General features: G+C 38.6%; 1 protein-coding gene across 5 annotated transcripts; it reads right to left on the bottom strand.

Annotated features, from left to right (window-relative positions):
* Window positions 1–902: 902 nt before the first annotated feature.
* On the bottom strand, window positions 903–18483 carry LOC139940438 (uncharacterized). Of its 5 annotated transcripts, none has more exons than XM_071936685.1 (12): window positions 18427–18483; window positions 16538–16730; window positions 14864–15044; window positions 12843–12957; window positions 11457–11672; window positions 9453–9648; window positions 8158–8317; window positions 7109–7333; window positions 5818–5950; window positions 4836–5036; window positions 3960–4615; window positions 903–2994 (listed from the first exon to the last, which is right to left on the bottom strand). In XM_071936685.1, exons 2-12 carry the CDS (start codon window positions 16674–16676, stop codon window positions 2799–2801), a joined length of 2418 nt encoding a protein of 805 aa, XP_071792786.1. In that variant the 5' UTR covers window positions 16677–16730; window positions 18427–18483; the 3' UTR covers window positions 903–2798. The 5 variants fall into 5 exon arrangements, with proteins under 5 accessions (XP_071792786.1, XP_071792783.1, XP_071792785.1 ...); XM_071936682.1 differs by having other exon boundaries at window positions 18322–18433; XM_071936684.1 differs by lacking the exon at window positions 18427–18483 and adding an exon at window positions 18202–18312.
* Between the last annotated feature and the right edge of the window lie 26 nt (window positions 18484–18509).

Raw genomic sequence — 18509 nt, forward strand, 5'->3', positions numbered from 1 at the left:
GACTCCACGGGCAAATGGAATGAATCTCCCAAAGTTGCCTATAGTTTTAGCTAAAGAAATCATCAGGTTACTGTTTCTGTTATGTTCTGTTCTGTTGTGCTTATCTTTGCCATGACTTAAAGACAGTGGACACTATTGGTAATTGTCAAAGACCAGACTTCTCACTTGGTGTATCTCAACATATGCATAAAATAACAAACCTGTGAAAACTTGAGCTCAATTGGTCGTTGAAGTTACGAGATAATAATGAAAGAAAAACACCCTGGTCACACGAAGTTGTGTGCTTTCAGATGCTTGATTTCGTGACCTCAAATTCTAAATCTGAGGTCTCGGAATCAAATTCGTGGAAAATTACTTCTTTCTCGAAAACTACGTTAATGCAGAGGGAGTTGTTTCTACCAATGTTTTTTACTACCAACCTCTCCCCATTACTCGTTACCAATGAAGGTTTTATGCTAATACGATTTTGAGTATTTCCCAATAGTGTCCATTTGCCTTCAAATGTTACGGGTGACAGATCCTTTTCATCGCAGCCCCCAAACTCTGGAATGAACTGCCATCTGACATTCACAACACTCTCTCAATCCATTGATGTTTTAAAGCGAATAGTATTAAGACTTAATGTAATATTGTGCTTGTGTTTAGATTTGTTAGTTATTTTGTCAGTGCTTATGTTTTTGATTTCTCCTTGTCATAATAAGCGATTGATAATTTTTTTATGGAAATCGCGCAATGTAAATCACAGTTTTTCTTTTGAAGAATCAAATTTCTCGATTTAAATTGGAGGGTGGATTGCGGGGGGGGGGGGTTGTGTTCAGAGTCCGGACAAAGTAATTTTGCTGGATGTTTAAAACCAACACCATTTGTTTTACTTGGGTCACTACCAAAGTATGACCCCCAACTTTAATAAAAATCTAGCGAGAAAAAACATGCGAAAAATATATCATTTTAAAGCATTTCATGCAGGAAAAGATTATTTCAGCATTATAGGCCTATACAAAGTACACTAAATAGAGGCACATTACAATAAACCATTTTCAAATTTTATAACCAATAGTCAAGCTGAGTGAGAGAGAAAGATATGGTATGCTGGCAGGCAACTTGAAATTGTGTAGAATGGCAAAAGAAGATCTAAAAATTAAAATACCGAAGACTAATCTCTTAGTTTAAAATTTATAAATTTAATTTGTCTGGCACTTTTTTATAAGTTGATCTGACAAGGTGCTCCAAAAAATATATACAAAAATAGAAAGTAAAAGGGCACTCTGCGCTTTATAATTTCTATTCTTATAAAACATTTTTACACAAAATAACTCTCAAATATATGTTATATATTCCATAAATTATATTTCTGAAATGTTGGTGTTTTTTACTTCATGACAGATAGTGAAACCCTCCATCAAACTGGCTTGAAAATCGTAGTCCTTTTCTTTTCATAAAGTTTACACTGGAACCCCCCCCCCCCCCCCCAACTCTGAAAATAAAACAAATAATTTAAAGAAAAACTACACCAATGCTGCATTTTTCTAATCAATTGGTTCAGTAACACCAAGAGATTTATTGACTGCCAGGAAGTCAATGAGCAAGATAAACAAGTTTGATATTTTCAGCATAAATAGTCACATTTCTTGGCGCTTTTTATTGGGATGGATTCTTGGAAAAATCTCATCCAAGGTTTCAGAAAATGAAAAAGTAAAACCTGTGACAAAACTGGACTCACTAATTTCAGTCTTTTATATAAATGTATTAAAATATTATTTGATATAAAACATAAAGTAATACAAAGCATCTAGTATTTTGTGTAATATTAGCCAAGCAAGCTAAAAAATATAGTTTCAGTGTCCATAAATTTATATTACCTGGCACCCTAGCTGCCAGGTAAAGCACCAAAATTTTACGGATCTTTTTACAGTGTAGGCTTTAGAGCAAAAATCGGAAAGCAGACTAAAGTATATTAAAAGCAGACTAAACTAGGAAGAATTCCATGCCCGTATAAATATTACACTATTTCTATGGACTTTGTTAAACGAGGCCGGCACGACGGCCTTCCTCTTCTTTGATTTTTTTTTTTTTTTTGTCAAGCAGACTGGTTTGAACTGTTTAGAACTGGTTTGAACTGGTTAGAACTGGTTAGAACTGGTATCAGCTGCTCTGCCTTGCCGGTTCAAATGACCTTGGTGCATTATCAGGAGTCGTTCCGAATTGTTGTTACTTTTTTTTTCCAGAGTGTTGGGTGAAACATATTTTGCATCCATTTTCTCTTGATTGTGAAAATGTAAAACGGCAAGGATTTCTGAATGAGATACACTTATAAATACATTTAAACAAAAATAGCATGAGTATGAAAATATTATGTGGAACAAAACAAACAAAATATGATTTTCTAAAAAAATTATTTTGATGAAAATATTTAAAAATAGATTTTACCATGGTAAAGTGTAGCTATGCTGCACCTCACTTAATTTCCATGGACTTTATTGCATTTTCAGGAGTTGTTCGGAAATTTGATTACATTTTTTTCCTGAGTGTTGAGTGAAAAATATCCTGTGTCTATATTTCTATTTATTTGGAAAAAAAAATCAAATGGCAAGGATTTATGCATGAGTTATATATAAAATAAAATTGAACGTTGTTCCTTCATTGTCACATACAAAAATATATTACAAAATATAAAAAAAATAATATAGTACCAATGTAAAAAATTTTAATTAAAAATAGTTTGATGAAAATAAATTGCAAACTAGATTTTCCCAGGATAAAATGTAGCAATGCCAAGTGTTACATTATTTCTAGGGAGTTCATTGAACGAGGCACGACGACCTACCTCTCCTTTGATTATTTCGTTTTTGTCCATCTTCAAGTGACTCTGACTCATTATGAACAGCATTATCAGGAACTGTACTGCTATCTTTAAAAGCGTTGTCTAATTGTCCCTTGATATTCATTATGTTTCTGAGAGTCGACGATTGCTTTACAGTTGAGTCTGGATTTAACCTGAAAGGAAAAAGGAAAACTGTATCAATTAGCAGAGAACACCTTGATTTGTTTACATAATTTTTGTCTTTATCATACTTGTAAAAAATGTAAAAAGGAGGTGATTCCGCTCTAGCTCCGTTCCAATGATTGTCAGAAGCCTTTGAAAAAATAAATTAGTTTGTTCTATAACTGATGCAAGAAAAGAATAATATTACTTTGGGATTTTTTTTTTGCAAACGTGTGGGTAAAAACAGAAGGTCTAACTAAATAAATTTATATCAAATAATAAACCACAAGGGAAACTGACTGGGTACATTTTTAAATGATTTTTTTAGGATTGAACAAAGAAAAATTCGCATCCCCTTAAGGTGATCCCCTGTCTGCCGCTTCCCAGGTTGTATCGTTACCCGGGTGTGATCCCTGGCTACACGGCAGTTTGCGGTTTAATGGCTTCTGACAGGCACCCCCGAACAAAGATATTGACAAAATTGGGAGACCACCAACAGAGGGCTAGATAGCTCAGTTGGTAGAGCGCCGGCACGTTAAACCGGAGGTCGTTGGTTCAAATCCCGCTCCAGTCAATTTTTCTTTGTTCAATCCTAAAAAATTAAATAAATTTATATTTAAAAAAAAAAATCCTTGACCGATAAAATGAGTGATTTAAAAAGAGATATTTTTTTCTTTTTAAATATGCGGATGCCGGTATTAGCAAAAACTTTCCAGTACATTAAGTGCAGGTTGTTGGGAGCATACCACTACAAACCACCATCCAGTGACACTTACTATGTATAATGCCACTCATTGTACTAATAAAGCAGTTCTTTGACTGAACTTGACCCTAAGTGTTCTGAACAAGTCAAGTAGTCATTGTCTCTTTCCTTTGAGTTTCAATCATTATGAACCCATAACACACGTGTAACAGATGGAAAACCACGATGAATATTAAATGGTCAGATTGTAGGAGGGTTAAAAGAATGAAATACCTTTGCTTCTTTATCTCCTCTAGTATCGTCAAAGCTGCAACATGAAAAGCAAACTTGGTGGGCTCAGCGATATCGACATTGTGCGATTCCAGCACATCCAAGGTGGGGCCAATCGTCTTCTTGTGTGAATTGCACAACTCGGGCCACATTTTGTCTGCTGAATTGAAATCAGACGGCACCAGTCGAAAGTATGTGGGTTGTTGCGGAAGAACGTGGACTTGCACTGGAAATAAAATCCGTCTAGAAATCATTCGCTGACGAGACAGGGCTATGTTGAACTCTTCACACTTCTCCAGAGAGTCGATGTAATGTGGGGACAGGATGACGACGATGTATTTGGCTTGATCGATCAGAGAGAGACGTTCGAGGTCCGATGAGGGGTGTGCGTTGACCACGAGACCGGAAACTCGACCAAGCATCTCCGCGAGGTAGATGGCATATTTTTTATCCTCATTAGCGTAGCTGAATGCAACATCGCAGTTACTAGCAGCGTCTAGGTTATCACTTGCAATCTCGGGGCTATTTGGCAAAGAGTCAGGAAGATGCGTCGGAAATTTCAGCTCTTTCTTAATCAGATTCTCTTTGTCACCGTACTTCTCTTGGAAACGAAGACGGCGCGTGCTTTCCAGAACAGTGTCCACATCAACTATCAAATCCTGGTTAAAAGAAATAATAATAATAAGAATTAAAAGTAAGCATCTGTCAAGCGCCAGCCCAAGTAATAATTTGTATATAGCGCTTTATACACCCAAAGGGCATCTCATAAAGCGCTTCAAACATTATTACCCCTGATCATCGGGCCTTTTGTAGGAAAATATTGTAATGCTGATTTATAGCCTTTTTAGACAACCTTAAACAGAGTACCTTTAAACCCACCTCGGTTTTGTCGAACAATGCCTTCATATCAGAGTCAACCTCCTTCCCAGCCAACCAATCATCAACTGCAGAACAGGTCGTGTCTGCTGCCTGAAGGAAGCTATCACCTTTAGCATTCACCATCTTGACCTTAGTGAATTCTGGAGGAGTCACCCCGAAGATGTCTTCAATGCACAAAGGGATCAACTTGAGGGTGGAAGACTGGCACAAATTAACAAGAAAAAAAATGTTAAGTTTGTTTATAATATAGTATAATTTGTACCAGATTTACTATTATTTAAAGTTTATTCTTATCTTTCACACCATGCAAAGCTTCAAACATCATGTGTATAATCATCTGTTGAGAGTTTTCGTTTTTCAACAACAGATGGTTCTGCGAGGGTGTTAGTAGTTTTCAGCCAAATGTTGTCGTTTTCAGCACAATGCAGTTTCATCCCAAGTACTGTCGTAGAAATTGAGAAACCACCATCCTCAAAGCCGTCGCATGCCCAGATGACGCCAAAAATGTCATCGTTGCCGTCATGTCACAGAACCATCCATCGTTGAAAACAAAAATTTTCTATTATAACCATTGTTTTTAAAGGCAGTTGTGACTACTGGTAATTACTCAAAATAATTATCAGCATAAAACCTTTCTTGGTAACGAGTAATGGTTGGTAGTATAAAACATTGTGTGAAACGACTCCCTCTGAATTGACGTAGTTTTCATGAAAGAAGTAATTTCCAACAAATTTGATTTTAAGACTTTAGATTAAGAATTTGAGGTCTCGAAATGAAGCGTCTTAAAGCACACAACTTCGTGTGACTAGGGTGTTTTTTTCTTTCATAGTTATCTCGCATCTTCGAAAACCAATTGAGCTGAACTTTTCACAGGTTGGTTATTTTATGCATATGTTGAGATACACCAAGTGAGAAGACTGGTCTTTGACAATTACCAATAGTTTCCAGTGTCTTTAAGACGCTTTCAGCTTTATATACTTACCTCAGAGCAGTGTTTGGCCAAGGCTAGGTTGTACTCCTCTTGACACACGGCTGAGCTCAGGTATTTATTAGATATCAAGGCCAACATGACACGGGAACCATCTATGGAATGATACAACGTACGCTGCCATGCACTACCTAATAGTAGGAATATAACAATTTTTTGGGTTAAAATGGTTTAGGTACTTTTTGTCGAACACAAAACACAATATCCAAAGATTTTCTTTATACTTCTACAGTTTGAAGTTAATGATTGTAAAGCTTCCCTTAAAATATTACTTGCTGAAGTGCAGTAGTTTTTGAGAAAAAAGTTTTAAAAATGTCTTGAGACAAATTTACTAGTAATGATTGGTGATACTAAAATAATACCATATTTACGTGGCGCTACCCTGAAAACATCACTCTGTGATTTTTACATTTTTCCCCCAAAAATTGAAGACTTAATGAAGCTGAAACTTATACAGGTGAATTAGATTAAAAACATCTTCAATCACAGTGAGTATGGATTCATGTCACGGCCAAAAATAAAAGGTACCCAAACCCTTTAACACAGCTTTGACTTCAGTCTTGTTTCAAAACTTGTGATTGAACCAACAACAGCAGCTGCAGGCACTACTCATTCATACATAAACTTAATTGTTTCTAAAACAACTACCTCCTTCTGGTAATACTCATTACAAAGACAGCGTCTTCTATCGCTGAGTGATATCAATACAATGGTATTGCACCAAGACTATTTGAACCTCTTGCGATTTGATTTGGAGGAGGTTAAAGAGCCAATAAAGGATGATCTCAATATGTCAACTATTACCTTTTTATGGCTAAAAAGACATCGCAGATACCGGTTAATAACCATTTTACTCTCAAAACTTGCATTTAGTAATAAATAACTCGAGTCAAAAATGCACCCAGTCGCGCGGCTTTTTCAGCTGAAAGTCAAAAACGGCTTATCTATTACAATGACCCTGGACCCCAGTGACGAATTTCCCCTATTGGTTTTGAACACAGTTCTCCAGCTTTGGCATTTCCACACCAAATAGCCGCCACTGACGTCACGATACCTTTGTCGCGCGGGTTTGTTTGGCCCATGTTTTTCAGAAATTTGGCTTGGAGCGTTCTGGAGAAAAACCCATTTTTACCATGTTTAAACGTGAGGTAAGAGACTCACTATATTTTTTATTTTTCCTGGATGGACTGCAGCTGTTAAAAAACGGTAATATCTATATATTTGAGATAATCCTTTATTGGCTGTTTAGCGATGAAAGCAATGTAGGCATCTTATCTACGTTCACCTACCTGTTTTTAGCTCCTGTATATCAAAGAAGAGTCTAAGGTCTGGGTTGAGTGCCTTCAAGTACTTGACAATGTGATTAGCCCGCTCCGAGTCGCAGTGAGAGTAGGAGATGAAGATGTCGTACTGGATGGTTGGGTCCATCAAGGGTTTAGCCTTCAAGGTGACACTGAGGGACAGAACAATCTGGTGGCATGCATCGCCGATGCGGTCAACACTACTGGTTCTGTCAGAAGAAAACAAAATTTCAACTCAACTTTCTCATTTGCAACCTCCTTCAATTGTATTTCTCGCAATGATCTTTTTCTTCAGCACGCTACGCATCTGGAACTCTCTACCACTTAATCTTGTCTTTGCACCATCAAATTCAAATCTCTTCCTCGAAAATTATCTTATGTCACAAGTTTGCAAGAACTCATTGTTTTCTCTTTAACAGATTACTTTCTAGTTGACATTTTTTTCTAGACTGCCGCAGCCCATGATCCCCTCACAAAAAAACCTATAAGATTCTTTAAGAAATCTTATCGGACTCAAAAAAGTTACAAAAAATCTATAAGAATTCTATAGGAATCCTCGTAGCATTCTATAGGCATTTCGCCTATAAAAGGGTTGTTTCACTGAGTTCCCTCAACCTACTCTAAGGGGTGCCCTGACTCACCTCTGTCTATAAACTCCCCCCCCCCATTTAAATTTATTTTTCCAAATCAAATGCCGCCATCTCTGCTGTGATGCGCCTTACAATTGAAAAGAAAAGCTCTCTCTATGGGTGCGTCCGATTAGCTTCCCTGTGTCGACCCCGCGGTGCTCAATCAGGTGTGCCCCTGACAAGAGCTAATCGAACGATCACTCACCCTCTAGTGGTGACGTCCATGCACCTGGGGCCAGCCCCCAAGTGACCCACTCCACAAGCAGGGCACTTGGGGCTGACCAGGGTGAGCCCCTGAAATGACGTCAAAGCTTTTCGAACGTACCAGGGGCAGACCGGGGTCAACCCAGGGAAGCTAATCGAACGCACCCTATAAAAGTTATCTGCGATCAAACTTTCATTACCTGCAGTCCACATATTGCACTTGGGTCATATACGTCGGGAGGCTACTCTCTTTTATATAGAACGGTGCCAGCATGTTTCTGTTTGCATTTCTTGAACAGCAGAGGGCGATGTTGTACTGCTCTACGCAAGATGTGCATTGAAGGTAATTAGGCGTCAGCACTGTGAGTAACAAAACACATAAGGTTTAATTTAAGGCCATGTCCCTTGCGAGAATGTTGAACAGTTGATCATCAGCCACAGCCAAAATCAATCATTTCTAATAATTATGGGGTAAATTGCATGGAGCCTATAAAAATAAAAATGTTCTGCGTACGACCATCGGTACAAAGGTATTTAACTTCCGCCTTTTCGCTTTTCAATTTAGTGTCACTGGTTCCCTCTACGCTTTACACATTGGATTTGAGTTTATTCACAATTATTGAAATGGTTTATTCACAATCAAAATTGTGTTTGCCGCCAGAGGCCGAGTTAAAACATTTGTATATGTACACATTAAAGACACTGGACACTATTGCAAGTGTCAAAGACCATTCTTCTCACTTGGTGTATCCCAACATATTCATAAAATAACAAACCTCAATTTGAGCTCAATTGGTCGTCGAAGTTGCGAGGTCTCAAAATCAAATTCATGGAAAATTACTTCTTTCTCGAAAACTATGTCACTTCAGAGGGAGCCGTTTCTCACAATGTTTTATACCATCAACCTCTCCCCATAACTCGTTACCGAGTAGGTTTTATGCTAACAATTATTTTGAGTAATTACCAATAGTGTCCATACACTGCCTAAAAAGACTAAAAAGACAAATAAAATATAAAAGGAAAGGAAATAAACGGAGAAAGAAAAGTGGTCTTTAGCAAATCAACATAGCATGGACCAGGCGATCAGGACCATGGAAGAAACTATGGTCCTGATGATGAGGCTGGTTGCAAGTGGTCGACCACAGTATATTCAACCAATGACCAGCCTGGGTTCGGAGTCAAAATAGTCAACCTTTAAAGGCTTTTGTTAACCAAGCAAGATGCACACATAAATTTGCTATGTATGCCAATATCATCAATTCTTGTATTGAATGGGCACGAGACTACATACATAGACCTTATCGGAAATTCTGTTGAATGAGGTGCACGCTGGTCTAGCTAGGTGATCAAACCTGATCCCTAGCTAGACCAGCATGCACCTCATTCCACGCATAACGAACGCGCACTTTTAGCGCGCGTACCGAGTATTTGCAATGAGGTCTATGACTATCCAGCATCACAAGTCTAAAAGATCGAAAAAGCGTGGCTCGCTAACCTGTTATGACCCTGGCACTGTGCATCATCACATCATACATGTCCTCTTGCCAAACCTCCTCACAGATCATCTTCTGATTGCTGTCGAAGATGCGGATGTCGGACTTCTTCAAGTGAAGCTTGTCCTTGATGACAGAGGCCAACTCCGTGTCCAGTTTGCTGACGGACAGGTAGACGTCAAAATTGATTGTCACGTCCTATAAGATAATAGATTTGGGTTAAAAAAATTAATAAAAGCTGAACAAAATCGATTTGGCCATTACCAATACTGAACCTCAATCATGCCGTGTCTGAATTGCAGCTAACTAGATTTCTGCGTCATCATGCATTGGTATAGGACATCCTTAGTAACACTCTTGGCAAAAGTCGTAGCCGTGGCCGTAGCATGCACTTTGGACAAGGCCGAAGTTCAAAGGTTAAAGGTCATGGGTCAAGGTCAAACATTGGGTTAAAAATTAGTTTATTCTTGTATTATTGTTTCATTTATGGGTTCACATCTTATAAACTTACAGAGAATGTATTTGACATTTTAAACAAGATTTTCTTTTTTCCTTAACTGGACTTAATAAGTTTAATAATTTCATTAGTGTCCATATTTCCATTCATTTTACTTTCTTACATTTAACAATTTTGTACCTCGGTGATCCCCGGAGCGTTCTATTTTCCCTCGGCATCGCCTCTGTAAAATAGAACGCTCCGGGGATCACCTCGGGAGTCATAGTTTTAACCGGTTGTCAGACAACTCGTCCGTCGGACAACTCGTCCGTTCGGACAACTCGACGGTTCAGACAACTCGACTTTGAGACAACTCGACGGATGGCCAAGACAAGTCGACGGTTGAGCGGCCGACCTCCGTAACTGTCATGTTTACACGAACTTTCCTGTATAATTCCTGCGATTCTATTATTTATCAGTTATTATTTATCACAAGAAAGTGTGGTGTCCCAGTGAAGACATACTTGCTAAAAAATATCTGTTAGTGACTCTATCTCGATACTTTGTGAAAAAAACAGACTATGATCTCTAGTATATAGCCAGCCAGCTAGCAGTTGTCTTCAATTTATTCAAAATAACAGGTTAAAAAAACAGTTTAAACATTAAATAATTAAAACATTATAATACAGCTCTATTTAGAAGATTTACTTTTATTTACTTTATTACCAACAACAACAACTCGATCAGTCATGTATGATACAAAAATAATTAAAGTGCGGGGTCATGGTAAAAAAAACTTAAAAAAAACACGTATCAATTATCCGTTTGCCCGGATATTAAACCCACCCACCATAATATACCCCCACCCCTGGGGCCGGAACGCCCGTGCATCATTGCCAAGTCACTAGTCAGTACATCCCTCCATCCCAAGGCCGCTATCTACCCCTCCCGCGCCCCGCGCTGAGCCCCCGTCAAGGCCATCCGTCGACTTGTCTTGACCCCAAGTCGAGTTGTCTGACGGTTGAATAAATCATCCGTCGAGTTGTCCGAACCGTCGAGTTGTCTGAACCGTCGAGTTGTCCGAACGGACGAGTTGTCCGACGGACGAGTTGTCTGGTCTCCTTTTAACCATAGCACTTGAAACAGTCAATAATTGTATACTATCCACCCAGGGGTAAATGGGTACCTGTAAGGGCAGAGATGGTTTTTGTGATTGATGGTTCTTAGCTGGAGTAGCTTACTTGGCAGCACAGGCTGTATACTCCCCACTAGGAAGCTGAGATGGTTTAAGGAATGATTTAAGGCCCATGTGAAGCACTATATAAAAACGGGTTATTATTATTATTATTATTATTGTTATTATTATTATTAAGTGGAAAATGGTGATCATATGAGTGCAGAATCCAGACCACTAGACCAAAGGAAAGTGAAGGTGTTGCTTTATATGCAGCTCTCATCCCAAATTCCATTTCAAACAAAAACCAAAGTTACATTTGTGTAGGGTACTACATTGTTATGTTTACGAAGAAGAACCTAAAGCAGGGAAATCCTCAAGATCTTGAAGTTGTACCTTAGGTGTCAAGTCCTTCATCATGTACTGGTCTTTAAGGTCTGCAAACTGCTTGAAGGCGTGACTGAACTGCTTAGCACCAGATGCCTCCAGCGCAGCATCGTCATCACCATGGCAGTACAGGACTATCATGAGTTTACGGAGAGGGAGCCCAGCTTTCATCCAATTCACTGCCGCTTCTACCATTCCTTTCAGCATGACTTCTCTCCCATGACCCTGTCATAACATCAAAAATAGTTTGAAGGGTGGGTGCAGTGTTTTTTTAAAATAATTTAAACGATTAAACATGACTTTTTAAACCTGAAATATTTTTTAATTAAATGCGCAAGTATTTTAAAAATGGTTTTCAAGAGATTAGGGGAACCCACCCCGCCCCTAAAAGGGGCAAAACGTGACGTTTTGTCGGGAACCCGAGCCGTCAGGCCCCCTGGCTGTGTGCATATAGAGACGTGTGCACTGTGTGGCCTGCATGGTACCTAGGCGCGTGTAGTTAGGGACCAGACTCTTTTTGCCGACGATATGTTTGAATTCCCGGCGTGACGTCGATGGTAGGGGGGACCCACAAGAGGGAGGGGGGGGGGGCATGACTTATTCGCTAATTAGGCAAGTGAGATATGTGGGGGAAAAAACAAAACACATTTTATTGAGGTTCAATACATATATCAGAAACAAATGACAGCAAAATTTTATTTTAATTCACTGCAGCATCCGTTTAATAAATCTCAATCTGAGTTTCCCCGTTGGTATTGTTGGTTTCCTCACCAAACCTTGGCCCAATTGGTTGAAGATTGATATTGAAGATTTATATTGAGTGGGCTCCCCCCCCCCCTTACCTATGTGCTTTGTGGCTATACAGTTTTGTTGTCTAGCAACTAAGGCAGACATGAAAGGCTAGATTCCCAAGCAATCAATATAAATTTGATTTGCGGTAACAACACTTGTGTATCTAGTTGCCATGTAGATTTTGTTCTTTAGAGAACTGCCATGCTTTAGGTTCTATTACCGGCGAGTAATTTCTTTTTGGAATCCGGGAGACTTCTCAGTTCTGAAAATAAATGTCCTGCCTTTTAACTACTACCTGGGCGTGGGGTCGATTTCACAAAGAGTTAAGACTAGTCTTATCTTCAGTTAGGACGAGTTACTCTTCCTAACTTAGGATATAGAAATACGTTTGTGATATCTCTTAGGACTAGTCCTAAAAGTTAGGACTAGTCCTAACTCTTTGTGAAATCCACCCCTGGACTAGTAAAATAAAATTAGCTTTTAGTGGATCATTATAAACTTGTACTGGATACTCTTCATGTATAAATTTTCTTGTATAAAATTTTAAAACGAAAATAAAATGTCAAAAAACTGAAATGTTCCACTTGAAGATGTCCCACTCACCTGGTCCCCTGTGTTCAACAATGGAGTAATCACAGTGCTGTCTTGGTTGTTGAGTTTGGGTACCAGACATCTAAACACATCACCGACCAACTCCTGTGGGCGCCTTGACCCAAATCTGTTCAATATAAAAGTATAGAATTATATAAATATTTGTTTTGCATTATCATCTGAATCGAGTCCAACTTTGAGATCTAAACACCAATATAGGGGACATATGCATATTGTACATGATAAAAATATGAATAAATTATGCAGTTATCGTGTTTTGCTTTAACAAATTGAAGATTTAAAGGGAAGGTACACGTTTGGTAATTACTCAAAACAAATATTAACTTAAAGGCAGTGGACACTATTGGTAATTACTCAAAATAATTATTAGCATAAAACCTTTATTGATTAAGAGTAATGAGGAGAGGTTGATGGTATAAAACATTGTGAGAAACGGCTCCCTCTGAAGTGACATAGTTTTCAAGAAAGAAGTAATTTTCCACGAATTTGATTTTGAGACCTCAGATTTAGAATTTGAGGTCTCGAAATCAAGCATCTGAAAGCGCACAACTTCGTGTGACAAGGCTGTTTTTTCTTTCATTATTATCTTGCAACTTCGACGACCAATTGAGCTCAAATTTTCACAGGTTTGTTCTTTTATGCATACGTTGAGATACACCAAGTGAGAAGACTGGTCTTTGACAATTACCAATAGTGTCCAGTGTCTTTAAAAACTGACTTGGCAATGAACATTGGAGAGCTGTTGATAGTATAAAACATTGTGAGAAACAGCTCCCTCTGAAGTAGCATAGATTTTGAGAAAGAGGTAAATTCTCACTAAAATAATAAAGACTTCTAGCTAGAAGTCTTTTATTTTTATTCCTATCTGAAAGCACACAAATTCGTCCAACTAGGATGTTTTTCTCTCATAATGTTCTCGCCACTTCGTCGACCAATTTACCTCATATTTTCACAGGTTTGTTATTTTATGCTTATGTTGGGATACACCAAGTGAGAAGACTGGTCTTTGACAATTACCAAACGTGTACCTTCCCTTTGAGGATGTTATGTGGAAAGATGATGTGCAAAACAGTATTGCAACTGTACTGGCGTCTCAACCAAAACCCATATTGAATAACTGATTAAAAATAATCACATTTGGAAATAGAAATGATTGCCTCTGTTGTTACCAAACTCTCCATAAAAATCCTTTCAAGGCATGGTATTCCATGCATAAAGCAGTTTGAGAAGTTACAGTCACTGGTCAGGGTGGCTGCAGATAGTTTGTGTGCTCAAGTGTTTCTCCAAAGAGTAGATAATATGAAGTTAATAAAACTACCTGAATGCTTCATTTCTCAAAGGGCAAGGGCACCAAGGCATTTTCTCCTATGAGGAAATTGCAAATTTCAACTGGAGCATTTTTAGGGCATCAAGGCAATGACCACTAGGGGGCATGGAGGCAATCGCGTTTGTTGCCTCCGTAAAGTATCAGGCCTGATACTACATGTCCGGCAAAAATGCTTGGGCCACCCATTCCTAATGTTATATAAAACCATTCCCTGTCCACTTCCCACTGACAATACAGATTGTCTCCCCTGGCCCTACTCTCAATGTTGACTGTAACGCAGAAGAAGATCGGCAATTGGAACCACTATGAAGCGGGGCAGGGGGGCCCAACGAGATATGGCCAGGATTGTATTGGACACAAGTGGCATGGCCGAGCGGTTAAGAGCACCGGCTTCAAGCACTGGTGTTTGATCAGCAGGGTGTGGGTTCGGATCCCGGTCGTGACACTTGCTACATAAAATTGGGGAGGTAGTGCTTTCTGCTCTACCGGCTAGGCTTCGAATTGAAGATACCCAAGCCTACGTTCGTATGGACTGTGAAAGGGGTAACCCTGTTTCAGCCCTAGGAGTAGGTGGCAATGGCCTCTGGAAAAAAAAAATGTAGCCCACACCTTGAAGTGGCCTTCAGGCCTTGTGTGTCAGGCGACTTGCATAAAAAATCAAATAAAAACAAAACAAAAAACTTACACTCTTGTTTCAAAGCAGAGCAATCTCTGGTATGGTTTGTCCTCTGGGAGAGGCTTGGACCACCAGCAATGGTACAACTGCCTCAGGTCCTCCTCCTTATCCCTGGCTAGATCCCGGACGTTGATCTTCAGATTACGAAGCAAAGCACCAATCACAGACGTTTGGGATGGGGTGTAATCATCTACAGAAATATCAAGAGAAATAAAAGAAAAATTGATAAAGACTGCTATTTCCAAGGGAATTTTTTTAGCAGAATAATAATATAATAACAAATCCTTATAAAGCGCATTTCACAATAACCGTATCATTGCGCTTTACATTAGTGCCCTGGTCATAGGGCCAATAACATCCCTGAAACGTTTCTCAGCTTCCTAGCTAGGGAGTATACAGCCATGAGCAGCCTGTAAGGCGCTTGTGGCTTTTCATACACAATATCAACCTCTACCCTCGCAGGTACCCATTTATATCCCTTGGTGAAGAGAAGCAATTATAGTAAAGTATCTTGCTCAAGGACACAAGTGTCACGACCGGGATTTGAACCCACACTCCAGTGAATCAGCACCAGAACTTGAATTCGATGCTCTAAAATAAACCACTCGACCATGACACTCTATGTAAAGTCCTAAATGCTGTGAACAAATTTTGCCAACATTTCCCTCCTAACAACTCACCAGTAATAAACAATTTTCAATTTAAACTGTCATCAAAAAGAATGATGTAAAGATGATTTGAAAATAGTGATTGTGTCTGGCTCACCACCTAAATGCTGCAGTCACTAACCTAAGTGCTGCAATCGTCTGCTGGCTGCAACCACTAAACTGAAGCCTAAGGCCAAGTAAAACAAAAACACCAGTTGATCATCCGGGTTTTTCCAAAAAGAGGATGAGGGCCTTTTTATTTATTTATTATTTATTTTCTTTCAAAGGTGGTCGCCAAGTATTTTAATTCAAATTGCCACTATGGGCAAGTTCAATCGGCGACCATTTGTCAACCACTTGTCAATGTTCCATGGTAATCTATGCATTCAATGTACCAGGCAATATTGACCAATGGTCGACATTATTCCCTTGCTCAAACCTGAACCAATTCTTCAGTTTAAAGTCACTGCTTTCTTTATGCAGTTACAAGTTCTTAAAAGATTAGTAAGTTTAATGAAAAATACACAGAAAATGTGTCTTAAAAAAAGAAAAGAAAGTATAATTTTTTTTTTTTTAAAGGCTGCGGCCTCTAAATAGGATGAGGGAGGCAACGATCAACTGGTATTTTTTTATTTTGCCTAATAATAGCTCCGTTTGTTATTTAAAGGATTTGGGTACTTTTGTAACACAAAACACAATGTCCACATATTTACACTATTACTTACACCGTTTGAAGATAATGAAAGTAGAAAGCGTACTTTAAAATATTAGTTGCTGAGGTGCTGTAGTTTTTGAGAAATGAGTAGATCAATGTCATGAAAATACGTTTTTACATGCTAAAACAATTTTACTCATTTCTCAAAAACTACAGCACCTCAGCAACTAATATTTTAAAGTACGCTTTCTACTTTCATTATCTTCAAGCTTAATGTAAATCTGTGGACATTGTGTTGTTTGTCCTACAAAAAGTACCCAGACCCTTTAATCCTAACTCTTTTGCATCCAGGTAAGTTTCTTTGTTATCCAAATGACTTACGTTGGAAAGCTGAGATGAGAATGACATCCACTTTGTCTTTATGTTGCAATTTAGTGATGTCACCAAGACACAGCTGGATGTGGCACTCCCCATTCTGTGTCAGCACGGTTAGCGTGTCTTTGACCAAGAATCCTGCCATTGTTGTCACCCGTCACTGCTCTTAAATCAAAACTCAATTTGATGATTTATGGTTCTGCAAATTTAAGGAACAACGTGAGAAGAAAAAAACAATAAAATGATGTTACAGAGGAGTGTTGCAAATGCAGTGAACATTTGAAAAATGTCCATATCCTGTCACCACTTTTCACAAAAAGTAATACCTCATTGAGGTAAATTAGATACCTTCTTTATTTCATAATGAATAGAAAAGGGGTGGCAGGATTCAGAAACTTTGCATTCACACGTTGAAAAGGGGAAGATTTTAAACAGAAGTTAAAACTCCTTTAAAACAGATGTAGGGCCCATGAGGTATCTACCAACCCCTTGTATCAAAGTAAACAATACAATTAACGCTATAGTATAATTGTACCCTACCTTAAATGACATGCACTACATAGGCTACATTTATTGCTTTATATGCTTTGACCATGGTACCTCTCCTCGGATGATGATCCCCTGTTGAAGTGTCGCAGATATTGATATAAAAAGTTTTGAATGAATGCAACACATACAACAAATTAATAAAATACTTACAAAAGTTACAGAAGCACAGAGCTATGGAAGTTACTGTCATACTACTAAACCAGTGAGCTTTATATAGATATGAACTGCTGTCAAGTCTATATTTTTAGATTCATTGTAATGGCTGATGACTATCAACAGAGGAAGTGAGAAATTGTACACAAGTCAATGATAACCACACCCACCACAAACCCAGTGTATAAACGCCAAGAGTAGAGCTCTGACCTTGGAAGTTGAGTCAGCATGACCATGACCTCCATGGCATGACCTACATCACACTCTACTTCTACTTCTACTTCGGTACTTGGCATAGTCCTTAACCGGTCAGGATGTTAACGCCAAGGATAGCTGCTTATGTGCGGTGCCAAGTGTTGCAAGTGCATCTCAGTTTTATACACACAGAAGTTTATTCCATACATTGTATATATACAACTTTGGCACAATACCACTTTTTTTCTTCCTTTGCCTGTGGTGCAGCCATCCTAACAAAATCTTTGTAAACATTGTGGGAATGTGGATATACTTTTTATATATATAGATAATTAGGTCACACTTCCTGGTGTAGCCCTGCGTAGGACATCAGTCATACTCATTAGACCTTTTCGCAAATACTGGGGCGCGTACGTTATGCCTGGATTTAGGTGCATTGTAGTCTAGCTGGTGATCAAATTTGCTCCTTAGTTAGCTAGACCAATGCACCTCATTCAACGGTCGGCGCTTGTGCAATGGGTATTTAGTATATTTGCAAAAAAAGGTCTATGGTCATCATACGGAGGAGTCCAACCTGGGTTTACTTCCTGGAAGATATAATAAAATAGCATGGCATAGAATACTAATTGATTGATATATACTTTAAGGTCAAGATATCGGCAAGATATCTTTATTTATCATGTCAAAAATTTACTTTTAAAAACTTGTTTGTAAAATAGTAGGTATGATTGAATGCAAAAGCCTTGCAACTAACAAACTAGTAACTAACTTACTTCAAAACGAATAGTTCCAAAACTAAAGTGGAACATTTTTTGCAAATCATAATTAAATTCGCCAAGAATAGTCGACTGGGCAACACTTTAGTTGTGCCCGCCTTGTAAATAACTTATTACACAGCTACATGTTTTGGACTTTGGTCATGCTTGGTTACACCCGGCCAGTAGAACGAAAGTAAAAACACGCCCATTTTTCCTGGGAAAAAAAGTTTCCGGACTCACCCATTTTTGACGATCTTATGATAGAGCGCCCTCTGTTGGTTGTGACGCCAATCCAAGTCGTCGTGGAATGGTCTGGTAACCAG

This window comes from Asterias amurensis, chromosome 8, assembly GCF_032118995.1.
Source record: "Asterias amurensis chromosome 8, ASM3211899v1".
Lineage (NCBI taxonomy): Eukaryota > Metazoa > Echinodermata > Asteroidea > Forcipulatida > Asteriidae > Asterias > Asterias amurensis.

What these genes read in the sequence shown, in the direction of transcription:
- LOC139940438 (XM_071936685.1), bottom strand. Translation starts at nt 16,676, where the DNA reads ATGGCAGGATTCTTGGTCAAAGACACGCTAACCGTGCTGACACAGAAT. An exon ending in GTGCAATATGTGGACTGCAG is followed by an intron (nt 7,334 to 8,157) that starts GTAATGAAAGTT and finishes TTCTTCTGACAG; the next exon opens with AACCAGTAGTGTTGACCGCA. An exon ending in GAGGAGATAAAGAAGCAAAG is followed by an intron (nt 2,995 to 3,959) that starts GTATTTCATTCT and finishes TTTTCCTTTCAG; the next exon opens with GTTAAATCCAGACTCAACTG.